This window comes from Eufriesea mexicana, unplaced genomic scaffold, assembly GCF_001483705.2.
Source record: "Eufriesea mexicana isolate 0111107269 unplaced genomic scaffold, ASM148370v2 scaffold1369, whole genome shotgun sequence".
NCBI lineage: Eukaryota > Metazoa > Arthropoda > Insecta > Hymenoptera > Apidae > Eufriesea > Eufriesea mexicana.
This window is the reverse complement of record NW_016909479.1, coordinates 400,242-413,275: the sequence shown is the minus strand read 5'-3', so window position 1 is coordinate 413,275 and position 13,034 is coordinate 400,242. Positions and strand designations below refer to the sequence as shown.

The following is a 13,034-nucleotide window of genomic DNA, read 5'->3' as shown; positions in this document are numbered from 1 at the left end:
ACCCTGTTGTGTAAATATGAATACAACATTTAGCAAATGTTGGTAACAAACGTAAGAAGAAATCAAGAAATATTTGTTTGATAAATAACTGTTTAAGAAAAACCTCAAATAGTATTATATTTACATTAAACAAGAGCTCATATATTTAGAAAACTGGAATTAGAAATAATATTATCAAGAAGATGGCAATCATTAAAAAATGATGAATTAATTAATGTAATCTTTATCGAATAATAATTATATTTTAAGTGTATAATAATGACTGACCTTGGCAATGGAATATATTGAATTTTTTTTATTAATACAAATTATATATCTACATATTAAACAAAACTTACAGAATAACAAGCCATAAAAAATTCGAATTTACTTTAATTTTTATTTTAACATGTAATGAATTGCTTCTTGGTGTGTAAAAATATATTTTTAAACATTTTTCCAAGTACTCATCTTCCATAAAAAGTGTTTCAAAAGATATTTTAAAACTGCGAAATTTCAAATTATTATAATCAATTACGAAGCATATGAAATTGACCAGTGTTCAATTGCTGCGTTTTAACTTGTCACTGTTATTTTATTACGAATGAATCATACCTGATACGTGTTTAATTAATTAAAAGTAGAGATCGGAAGTCTATTCGTTCATGATTCACTTTAGACGTTCTTTAGATGAAATGTAAATAAAAATAATACTTATATTTTTCATTGTGAATGAATAATTCTCGAATTGTAGACTACCGTATCCACAAAATGTAAAATGTAAATTCGCCTTTAAGCATTTGAGTTTTACGCAGCGTGATTGCACTTTTCAGATTTCATGCTGAAAATACATCTCAACATGAATTAAAACAAGTACCATCACGCCACTTTAGCTTTTTTTGTCAAAATTTTTCTAATAAGCCTTGAGACTAAAACGATTACAATAGGATATTGTTACATTTTATTCACTTTTTTGAATTTTATATTTTTCCAGTACCGGTGAAATTTTTGATACTATTTGAATCAACCAATCAAATGGTATTAATAATAAGCATAGACTATAATAAATGTAGAGTAAGTTAGTTATTTCAAAACATATAATCGAATGAATAGTAGCACTTGAAATATTGTTATGTGTAAAAATTAATTATAATGATTTTAACTAACACTTTATTTATATTAAAACAATTGTTAGCAAATATTAGGTACGTACTGTTGAACATTAATATATATTTTCCTATAATAAGAGATAGTTTATAGAAAGAAATTTGATTTATTTTGTTATATTTAATTGTTTGCAGACAATTTCATAGTTCAAGAATTAAAAACGCATATGAAGGACCTAATAAAACAACAGTAACTTTTGATACACAAGTGAACACATTTTTGATAGAAAGATGTTTACCGGTACAAAAATATTGTTTGATTTTGTGAGATTAACTGATAATATTGTACATTTTTAATGAAAGTATTTTTGTAGGTGGGATTTCAATTGAGTGACAAATCAATAGTAGTGGGTCCTATTGCAATTTTTTCTCAAACCATTTTTTCATGGGATATTGTTAATGCGAAGGATATAAATGAAGCAACTTTATCTTTATTCACTGTATTAGATCCAAGTCTAGACGTCTTAATTTTAGGTCTTGAAACACAGCATAAATATGAGGATATTCAAAAAATTAAAAAAATATTACATAAATATCGTATCAGAAATGAGATAATTCCAGTGCAACAAGCGTGTGGTATTTATAATCATCTAATATGTGAAAGAAGATATGTTGCAGCAGGTTTAATACCTCCATTAATATGTCAATCTGATATTCGGAAAGTACCTATTACAGAAAATGTAAACAAAGCAGATCAGAATAAATAATAATATTTCTAACTTTATATTAATAATATCAATAATATTAATGTACAACATATTATATACAATATAAAATAAAATGTGTATATATCAATAAAGATAAAAATTAAATAATAACACGAAGTACTTATTTTTTTCTTTTTTATTGGCAAAAAAGGAAAATACTAAATAAGGTTATGTTAACGGTGCTACATAACCATGAAAACTCAAATATGACGGTAACTGCTATAGCGACCATATGTGAATCTACCACATTCTTCGTAAAAATATAATCATTTAATAACTAAGAAGGTAAATTCCCTGTTTGAAAGATTTTTTAATTTCATACATAAGTACTGTTTTTATTAACAATATACCTGAGATATCATAATTATACTTTTATTATGCAATAAAATTTGTAAATTTTGTAATATAATAATAGCGTAATTACTTTTCATAGATGACATTAAAAAATTTTCCAAGAGGTGGAAAAAAAGTTCAGGAGAAGAAATCATCGGATTCGGTAAATTTATTGCAAAAATATTTATAGTAATCGTTATACTCTAGTATTTTATTAATATTTACCATTTAATGTATTCTAATAGTTATTTAACAAACACGAGAAAGTCAGTAAAAGAAACCATGGAAAAAAGGAAACAAAGAAACAAAATGAAGAAGAGGCAAATTTTATTCCCAATTCTGCAGAACGATTATCATATTCAACAATATCTGAAGGATTAATATTGTTGGGATGTATTTTTGAAGTAACTGAGTATGACTTAATGATATCTTTACCAGGTGGCATGATAGGTCGTGCTCAAATTACAGATATTAGCGAATCTTATACCAATTTATTGCAAAATATAGTGGAATCAGTGGATCCTCAAACAAATGAATTTAAACCCCTTCCAGAGTTATATTCCTGTGGGGATTATGTTGTATGTTATGTAAAAGCTATACAACCACAAGAGAAATGGCACATTGCACTATCTCTCGAACCCAAACTGATAAATCAAAATTTAAATATAACTTATTTAGATAATGGTTCAAAAATAATATGTACTATTAGTAGTACAGAAGATCATGGTTGTGTAGCAGATATAGGCTTAACAAATGTAAGGGCATTCATATCTACTAAGGAAAGTGATACTGAAAGATGTTTGTGTAAGTAAATTTAAATATATATTTATGCTCTGGAACTAATGATTATTCACATAGAAATTTATTTAGTTACAGGTAAACAGATTCTATGCTATGTTAAAGAAGTTAAAAGTAGTGAAAGTACATTAACAATATTATTATCTCCAAAACAGAAACTTGTCAAAGCTATTCATGAACAGGAAATTAAATCATTGGATAATTTGATGCCAGGCATAAAGTTTAATCTTTCTATAAAAAAGGTTGTGTCTAATGGTTTGTACGTTTCATTAGGTGAAAATTATATGGGATATATAAATCAACTGTATCTAGACAAACCTTTGTCTAAATATTCAAGTGGACTAGAAATTACTGCTACATTATTGTACATTTTGCCAACCATCAAGTTTGGATATTTCAGTTCAACAATAGATAGGTCTAGAGATAGTACTATTAAACCTGGAGATGTCATACAAGAAGCTATTGCTTTATTCAGGGAATCTGGTGGAGTAGTATTACAATTAACTAAGAATGGGGCACGAGGATTTGTTTCTTTAAAAAGGACAAATGTTGACTATGATCAAATTATTGAAAAATTTGCATCTGGTACTGTGCACAGATGTAGAATACTGTCATATAGCTGGATGGATGGAACTTACATATGTACAATGGAGCATTCATTATTAAAACAAAAGTACTTTTCACTTTCTGATTTTAAACTGGGTGATGTGGTAAATGTAAAGATTACAGATATTAATAATGAAACTGGCTTCATTAATGTACAAGTTGGTAAATTTAGTGGACAGATTGCACCAGACCATGTATCTGATATAGGTTTAAGTGCATTAACAAAACTGAAAGTTGATACAGAAGTAGAAGCAAGGGTCTTGTCTATTCATACTGATCGAAAGAAAGTATACTTCACTCTGAAGAAGTCTTTGATAACAAGTGATTTCCCTATTTTATCAAAAATACAAGATGCAAAAGTTGGAACAAAACATCATGGAACTATTATTCAGACGCATAAAAGTGGATTATTGGTAAAGTTTTTTGGAGATGCTAAAGGCTGGATTCCTCATAATGCTCTTGATGAGGAAACATCTGACGTAAATTGGAATTATTCTGTTGGGCAGACGATTTTAGTAAAAATTGAATCAGTACAGAAAGATTTGGGAAAAATGATTTTAAGTGTGGCTACTAATGATATTAAATCTGAAAACACATTCATCATTGGTGAAAAAGTGGAAGGAACAATAATAGAATCATCTACTCAGGGGGTATATTTAAGAATTAATAAAAATGATGGACAAAATGTTACTACAGGATTTTTACCAGCTGGACATATGTCACCCTGTATGGAAACTGCAACTTTACTAGCATCAAAATGTATTCCTGGCGATACACTATCAGCTGTGATATTTGCTACAGTACCTAGTTTAATTCTAACTAGGACTCTTTTACCTCAAGGAAAGTATAAGAATTTTGAAAAACTAAAAATAGGAGACTGTATACTTTGTTCAATTAGAGATATTGAGCCAGATGGTGTAAGAGTTATTCTACCAGTTACAGGGTGTACACCTTTTAGTTATGTGTCTTATAGTAATGTTAGTAATTTTAATCTGCTACACATAAACCAAATTTTATTTGCAAAGATAATTTCTATTAATAAAAGAGAAAAACAATTAGGATTAACTTTGTTATTGAAAAAGATATATGATGGTCTACCTGATCCTAAGAGCAGGATGATGGCAGCAATAAACATTTTGACTCTGTATTTTAATAAATTAACAGAATTAGCGAAAAATCCATATTATGAAAATAGACCAATTTCGTCTGTAAAACTGGGACAGAGAGTTACAGGAAAGATTGAAAAAATTACAGTTAATGGTCTGGTTGTTCAGTTGCAGAATAATTTGTTGGGTATAGTATCCAAAGATCATTATTCTGGAGATAGAAAAGTAGGAGACAAAATTTCTGGTACCATCATGTGGAAAAATTATGTGCATGAACTTGTTGAATTGACTATGTTGCCATCAATAATGCATAAAATAAGTGTAAAACAAAGTAAGCAAATACTATTTAATGAAACAAAACAGCAAAGGGGTCGAATCTTAATGGTAACAAATTGGTTTATTTTGATACTTTTAAAAGGTATTGGTAAAGGAATTTTAGCTGCAATGCCTGTTCGTCGACATATGAATGATATACGATTAGATTTAACACCATATAGTGTTCATTCAAAAATCAAATGCTATGTATTATTAAATTCTAAAGAATCTAGTATAATGCCTATCTGTATGATAAAGTCTGCATTCGAAAAGAAATATTATGTACAAAAAAATTCAGTTGATAATAATAATTTGAAACGAAAGAAAATCATACAAGAGAATGTAGTACCTGTTAAAAAGATGAAAACTGAGAAGGTAACATTGGATATAGAAGTTCCAAAGAAAAAAACACAAAGCAAAGTGAAGTCAGATGGAAATTTAGGAGAGAAAAATTTGAGTATAATGCATATTAAACAGAAAAAAGGAAACGAGCTAAGAAAGATTAAAGAAGAGAATGTTACTGATGATGATTTGAAAAATAAATGCAATAGTATTACTGGATATGAACATAATAATGAGCTGTCAAGAGTATCTGAATGTGGATTTTTCTGGGATGACAAACCTGATTTAGTTCTCCCTAAAAATGAAGAATCATCCAGTGACAGTGAGAACGAAACAGAGCACAAAGTAAAACAAAAAAAGAAAAAATTAAGCGCCGCTGAACGTCGAGAACAAGAAAGACAAAAAGAACGTGAGATTCGTCAAAAAGAAGAAGCACTAGCTAGTAATCAGTTACCAAATTCTGTAGATCAATTTGACAGATTAGTTTTGGCTAGTCCAGACAGTTCAATAATTTGGTTGCAATACATGGCATATCATTTGCAAACAACAGAAATTGAGAAAGCAAGAGCAGTTGCGAGAAGAGCTGTAAAGACAATTAATTTCAGAGAGGAAAATGAAAAATTAAATATTTGGAATGCTTGGTTGAATTTAGAATCTAAATTTGGAACACCTGAATCATTAAATGATGTTTTGCAAGAAGCAGTGAGGACAAATGATTCACTGAAGATATACACTCATATGTTGCTTGTGCATATCGAGGCTAGTAGACAGATTGAATTAGAAAAAACAATTAATATCATGATTGGAAAGTTTAAGCAGAATCCTCAAGTTTGGATTTATTGTGGGGAAGCACTGTTAAAAATGGGATTGAAAGATAAATCAAGGCACATTATGCAAAGAGCTCTACAGTCTTTACCGACATCTGAACGTATGTATACAGCAAAGACAGAAATTGTAGAATAAAATAATAATAATGTAATTTTTGTAGATGTGAATTTAATGGTAAAATTTGCGATTATGGAGAACAAATTTGGTGACAAAGAGAGAGCACAAACTTTGTTTGAACAAATTTTGAGTTCCTATCCTAAGCGGGTTGATATATGGTCTTGTTACGTTGATTCCTTAGTTAAATCTAATGATATTGAAATAGCAAGGTAAAAGTATCACCTAATTAATATTTTCTTCTTAATTCATACTTATTTTACGCTGAAACGAAAATGTTGTATTTACAGAAAAGTACTGGAAAGAGCTATTGTTCAAATATTACAACCTAAAAAAATGAAGACTCTGTTCAAAAAATTTATCAGCTTCGAAGAAGAGCATGGTACTCGAGAAGAGGTAGCTCGTGTTCAACAGATGGCCATAGAATATGTAGAGAAACAATGTAACAAAGATGCTTAATCTCTACAAATGATATAAGATATAAATAAAACATTTTAACATATGTTTTTTCATATCATATCAGCAAAAATTTAGTTATGCCAAAGCTAAACAATTTGATTCCAAAGTTTTTTTGACTAATTAACGTTTACCTTTTTAAAGTTACTACTATTTTATCTTTATATATACAGAAATATATCAATTATTAACAGTAGCATATATAAAAATTAAGTAACAATATAAATTATTATATAATATAGAAATGAATTACTGTAAACAATCAATTGAAGTGAAATTAAATTTGAAAAAAGATTTCGCGGAACTGGTGCGATTGGTGGTTCAAATTAATGCATGCTCGCAAGTGGCAGCACTGGCATTAAAATTCTACCCTAGACAAGCAAAACGGCATTTTCTTCTGCGCTAGCGCAGAATGCGGTAGTCGCGGAAATCGGCAGCCTTGTAATCGCCATATTGTTTGCACACACGTTGTATTAGCGAGTCAGTGGTGATAATCTCGTGGTATTGGAAGTGTTTGATAAGCCACGAGAGGAAAGTGTAGAAAGAAAGGTAAATACCTCGAGCCGGAGCCCTGAGGTGACGAAACTACAGTCGCATGGAATCGTATCAAAGATTTTTCCAGTAACGACCATCGTGACGTGATCGACATAAACCGTGCGGTGAATCGATCGTGTCTCGAGGCTCTAGGAGCGTCGTGCGACTATCTCCTCAGCTCAGACACATCGAAAGTTCCGAGTATTCATCGCGGTGACGTCACCGACAGTTCCGAGGGATGGCCCGAGCTTTCGAGCATCGAGACGCATCGCCTCTCCTTCCCTTTTTGTCTCCGTAAAATCGACCAAGAAACGTAAGCTAAATTCCTCGCGTACACGACGACATGACCGAGGAAACGCGAAGGTGTTCGTACACTGACGTTTTCTAGTGAAACCGTGTACATATATACTTTGGACGAATTAATCAAGTGAAAACCTTCTACTTATATAAAGGCGACAGGCCGTGAGTATTTTCCATTTTTTAATGAATGACTCGTATGTGTGAAATATGATTATATATACGGGTCGTGGATTTTAACTTTGAAACGTGAGAAATACCAAAGGCTGTGTCCAAATCAACGCGTCTTCCTTTCTCTTTCTTTCCCTCTTTTTCTCACTCTATCTTTCTTCCTCATCCGTCCGTCCTCTTTCTTCCTCCTCCTTCTCTCCTGCACCTAATTTATCGTTTCTCTCTCGCTTTCTTACTCTCTGGCCTCGTGAACGTGGGGTTAGGTTACAAATTGGAACAGCTTGATAAAAATATTCGAAATATTAAGAAATGCTTCTCTTCCGCAGCATCATCTTTAGTCAGTGGATGTAAAATTTGATGTTCGAAAAATATGAAAAGTAAAGAAATACAAAAAAGATACTACATATTACGGAGTCGAGTTGAATTAGTTTAGTTGTTTAATTTGGGTTACTTTAAGTTATACAAAATTCTAATAATGAGAAATCTAACACCTTTAAATCCATGTGTTGTAGAATTGATTCATTGGATCAAGTTGGGAGGGAGAGCCGAATATCTGTGATGCACGATTATAATATTTTTAATATGTGATCTATCGGTACATAGTTCGGAATTTTACGGCAAATCTATTTTGATTAATGATTTTTGATACGTATATCGTATCAATATTTTATCCTATTAATTTTTCATTATAGTTTTTTTTTTTTTTACTTAAATTAATGACGACAAACTATGTGTGATAATCGATATGTGAAGGGACCGAAAAATTTCTAGTGGAAATGCAAGATGGCGATTTTCTGATCGCAGTTTCATATTTAAATAATAAACAAACGGTATTCCTACATTTCTTGTCGTTTCTTTTCTTCTGTTTTCTTTTCATTTTTCTTTTTTAACAATTGCTTTTGGTAAATCATAAACTTTCATCTCATGGTCAGTTTAAATCAAACACTACCTTTTTCTTTCGCAGAAAAGACGTCACTTCGAAATATTGTACGCATGTATGTGTTGCATTATCTTATATACGTTACGCAACACGTTACATATACAAATACAACGAGCTACTGTACGAATTACTAAAGACCATAAGTGAATTCGATCGGTCTTATTAATCATGTTATAAGTGCAGTTGTACGCAAACCAAAAGTATCACCACGTGCGCGTGCACTTGTTATACGTTCTCCTTTGATGGCTTGTGTTTGACATCATCTTTTGTAGATTTCGGAAGAAATACATTCACATTTGATTTTTAAAAGTTTTCTCTTCTTCATTACATTTCAACAGCATGTTTAATTTGATATACTTTATTTTCTTTGAATAATGTATTTTAATCTTTTTTCTTTAATAGTGCTTTACACACTAGGAAACATGTACCTAGTTATCTTCAGAACTTTTTATTCATATCTTTTTTTGCACCTTTAGTAACTGAAATAGGAAAAAGAGGCAAATAACAATGGTACAGTTATTGTTACATAGCACTTGCCCTGTACGATATTATCATCACAAACAATGATTTGAAATACTAAAAATGTTATGAGACATGTTTTGCATCGTTTCCGTTGCGTAAACGTATAATCTGCTCTGCCAGGGATCCACGTGTACTGATTCCCATGATGTAATAGGCGTGGATCCATTGATCGAATAACGCAGACTAATTCCATGCTTTGTCATCTCCGTTCCGAATTATGACTTTTTCACTTATCTTTTTCACAATACGATTATTTAAATATAATCGAGAGGCGTCGGTGAATGAAAATGAATTAATTTCTATCAGTCCTGTGATCATTTTAGAAAATGTGTTCCTCTAAATTTAAGAGAAATTGCAATTAAAAAATTGCAAAGGACGCTGAAAGACATTGAACATAATTAATGAAATCGCACGCTTCACGCATCTACTAGCAGGTTCACATCGCAGGATTAGTTACATAATTTTCAATTGTGCTCTTTACGTGATTACGTAACTTCGTTATTGACTTTGCAAAACGTAAGAGATGACCTGTAATATCTTCACCATAATTCTTCCGCGAGATGCTCTTTTCTATACGTGATACTTCTTTTTTCTTCTGTCTTACTTTTGGTCTCCTAGAACACAAGAATGAAATTTGTAAGTTGTTATGCTATTTATTTCTCGTATAATAGAAGCTTTTGCACGATACAAATTTTTGAGTAAATAACTCAATTAAAAAATTTAAGGGAAAAGAAATAATTTTACACAATCTTTAAGGAAATTCAAGACGTTTCTCATATTGGTTTTGCGCGTCTGATGTATTCCGGTGAAAATTGGGATACTTGCCAAAGCCGGGGAAGAACGTGGCTGCTTTCTTGACGCTAGGTATTTGGCAGAGACGCGGATTCTCCTCTTAAATGTTACACGCGCAATTTTACGGCGTCACTAATTCCAGAAAAAATATTATAACCAGTGTAATTAATAGTGCTGATAAAAAGATTGCAGAAATTAAAGGATAAATTTCAAATGGGACTTACTTAACTTGTGATGGTAATGCAGGTTTCTTTTTTTGATACTTTTCTGCATTATTGAGTGCTTTGTCATTCAGTGACGAGATTTCAGTTTTATCAAATTGATTTCACCCTACGTGTTACGTAACAAATTGAATATCTTTTGCTCTGTTACTGAAGGGTTCAAAAAAGTATTCACCAGCTAGTGTATCTCGGTTAAATTTAGAACTGTTAATACCTTTCTATCTCCCTCTTAAGTGAGTTCAGTGAATATTTACCGACGTGATACGTTATCGAATATTGTTTCACATTTTGTTCTTGAATTCTTTGCTATTGTGACTAAATTCTTTTGATCTGTAATCCTACAGCTTTCGAAAATATTTCGATTTTCAAGACAATTGAGAAGTCAAAGTCAAATGCTATGAAGAATAACGCAACAATCGTGCAAGTTCAAATTAGAAAATATAAATCTTAAGACTGCGTTATATTTCTATTATTCTGCGTTATTATTATTTATAAACTACGTTAGATTTCTCACTCGTCAGTCTTTTGTCGAATTAATTTGATCAGTGTGTAGCGTAGTTAAACTGATAGCACGCGTCGTATCAAGCAGTGCACAGGTAGCTACTTTTTTCGTCGGCTCAAGGTCAGTTTGCTTTTTTTAGCACGACCCACTAACCCCTGGCATTTCTTCGTTTTGTATTCTCGTTCTTTGCGGAATTTGACAGCTGGAGTATCGACGATAGAGTTTCTTCTCCCCTTTGTAATTTATTCTACACGGAGACAGAGAATCGATATCCGGTTGATCGCATAACACAATGCGGTTTCCGCTTCCAGTGTCATGTGAAGATTCACGTTTTTTCGCGGGCACCGGGTAGATTCTTCCATAGAAAAAAAGAGGACAAGGTGAAGTAGCTCGCTCAAGTTGCAAGGTCAATACTGAAACTAAAAATCGAGCTTGTTCCTCCTGTTCTCCTGGAACAAAATAGTTATCGATTAATTCCCACTCTAAGTTCGTTCTAATAATATGTACCATTTGAATTAGGCATGAAATTACCTCAGACGCATACCTTTAGGATTAAGTACAAGAATGTAGATTTTCTGAATATAAAGATAGAAGAAAATCGGATTATCGTGTCCCAGTCATTTGATTTTTCTGTATTAATTTGTTACGAACTTTATGAAATTCATTGTAGATTTGAATTCATAATATATCAGGCCTCGAGAGAGATAGATATTTTATCATTGCTTAACTCTCCCAAAAGTTTTTAAGTATTTGATATTTTCTAGATTAGCTACATCAGTTCCTTTGCGTTCAACATTATAATCCATTTTCAAGATTGAACCCGTCCTGGTCCATCCTCTAATTAATTCACATCATTCGTACAGGTTTATTGTCACATTCGAGACGGTTATATTCGTATTTGTCAACCAAAAAAAAGAAAACCTAATAGAATAATTAGTTGAAGATTACGTTAACAGACCTAAATATCCCCCGGAATGATTCAAACACCCTCGGAACACCTAATAATAACCATCAGCACCCTAGTAATAGAAAATCTTTTAGAAAGTATCTCAGTTGATACACTGACCGATTTCTCCTAAATTGTGTTGGAATTCAGGAAGGGGTTTCTATAGAAGAAAGAAAGTCAAAAAGAGAGAAAAAGAGAGAGATTGTGAGATTGGCGACCCGGGTGCAATGTCGTATCACCGTGGGGGCCAGGCGGGCGCCGTAGCAGTCTCGTACAGCACCAGTCCAATGGCGCCGCATTCTCCTAACAGACGATGTTCCAGCAGTAGCAGCGGCAACAGTTCCGCTATCGGCACCTCAACCTCGAAGCTGAACACCTACCGATCTACTGCTTCTTCGTCGATCCTAGATCGACCGTCGAACTTCTACTCGACGTCGTCCGGCAGTTCGGGCTTTCGTTCAAACTATACAACCGAGTATAGGCGATCCTTCTGCCCATCAGGCAGGTGAGTTTTTTTCCATTCTCGAAACATACTCCCCCTTCCATGTTTCCTCGTTCGGGATTCCGATAATGAACTCCAGGGATCGGCAACCACGTGCAGTTTGTTCGGTCAGAACTTAGGAAGTCTAACCCTTTGCTGGCTTCATTTGAAATAATATTTGTTTGAAATATTTTCAGATTTTATTGGAACATATGTAAAAATGGAACGAATATAGCGGAGATTATAGTTAAAGATATTACCTATATTCATCCCATTGAGAATTCATGATATCCTATGTCCACAAAGGGTTGGTCGTTTGGGTACACTGAAAAGATGGACACTGATTGAAAGAAGTCTGTATAGAGGAAAGTTGGTTAAGAGTAGGCGTCTTACTATCGTCGATACTCCACTGATTGGCCAGATGTATACTTCCATCGACTTCTTGTCAATTTGTCTTTTTCAAGCGTTACAGCCTCTTTTCGTTACACTGATGAGGATAACCTTGAGCAAACAACCGGTTACTTCAAGTATTATGTCCTTTTCCTATAAAATGATTCCTGATAGTACAGATAACTTAGAAGACTAAGGCGAAACACATGGTTAGCGTGCTGCCGATCCCGAATTTCTTGACAGTGCGAAAAAAAGAGGTTAATTAAACGGTTGGTACTCGATCGGCCCTACAGTTACTATTCGTCAACGGGTTCGAGCATACGCAGAAGCTACGTGTCGGAGTACAGCCGGTCTCACTGCTCACACACAAGGTGAGTGATCTCTGTGAACAGGGGTATAAGGCGTCAGGGTCAGTGGCTACAAGATCAAGACCCCGATAAGTTTCCATCGATTCTATGCAGTATCTCTCTGTTTTCTTTTCCCTCTTC

General features: G+C 32.7%; 3 protein-coding genes across 7 annotated transcripts in view; all 3 read left to right on the top strand.

Annotated features, from left to right (window-relative positions):
- Positions 1-1,105: 1,105 nt before the first annotated feature.
- On the top strand, positions 1,106-1,840 carry LOC108548007 (NADH dehydrogenase [ubiquinone] 1 alpha subcomplex assembly factor 3; the record flags this gene model as incomplete). The annotated part of the gene is made up of 3 exons (XM_017900759.1): positions 1,106-1,184; positions 1,281-1,386; positions 1,460-1,840. Coding segments are annotated over exons 1-3 (540 nt in total), but the record flags the coding sequence as incomplete, so codon positions are not given.
- Positions 1,841-2,063: 223 nt separating this feature from the next.
- On the top strand, positions 2,064-6,753 carry Rrp5 (Ribosomal RNA Processing 5). Its single transcript, XM_017900764.1, has 6 exons — positions 2,064-2,137; positions 2,286-2,348; positions 2,431-2,989; positions 3,056-6,280; positions 6,341-6,506; positions 6,585-6,753. The coding sequence occupies exons 2-6, from the start codon at positions 2,286-2,288 to the stop codon at positions 6,751-6,753; spliced, it is 4,182 nt and encodes a 1,393-aa protein (XP_017756253.1). The 5' UTR covers positions 2,064-2,137.
- Positions 6,754-7,167: 414 nt separating this feature from the next.
- The window catches only part of LOC108548019 (ubiquitin carboxyl-terminal hydrolase 20), a 14,082-nt gene continuing 8,215 nt past the window's right edge, over positions 7,168-13,034 (top strand). For 2 of the 5 annotated variants that reach the window (XM_017900780.1, XM_017900776.1), the window contains exons 1-3: positions 7,526-7,746; positions 11,826-12,180; positions 12,840-12,917. In XM_017900780.1, the coding sequence (XP_017756269.1) occupies positions 11,903-12,180; positions 12,840-12,917 (356 nt within the window). In that variant the 5' untranslated portion in view covers positions 7,526-7,746; positions 11,826-11,902. Of the gene's footprint in view, positions 7,300-7,442; positions 7,747-11,825; positions 12,181-12,839; positions 12,918-13,034 lie in introns of those variants that run through there. The other 3 variants (XM_017900777.1, XM_017900779.1, XM_017900778.1) reach the window with 3 other exon arrangements.

Excerpts from the sequence above, each read along its gene's own strand:
- Rrp5 (XM_017900764.1), top strand. The coding sequence starts at position 2,286 with ATGACATTAAAAAATTTTCCAAGAGGTGGAAAAAAAGTTCAGGAGAAG. Across the intron at positions 2,990-3,055 it reads TGATACTGAAAGATGTTTGT|TTACAGGTAAACAGATTCTA; the intron begins GTAAGTAAATTT and ends AAATTTATTTAG. Across the intron at positions 6,281-6,340 it reads GTCTTTACCGACATCTGAAC|ATGTGAATTTAATGGTAAAA; the intron begins GTATGTATACAG and ends TAATTTTTGTAG.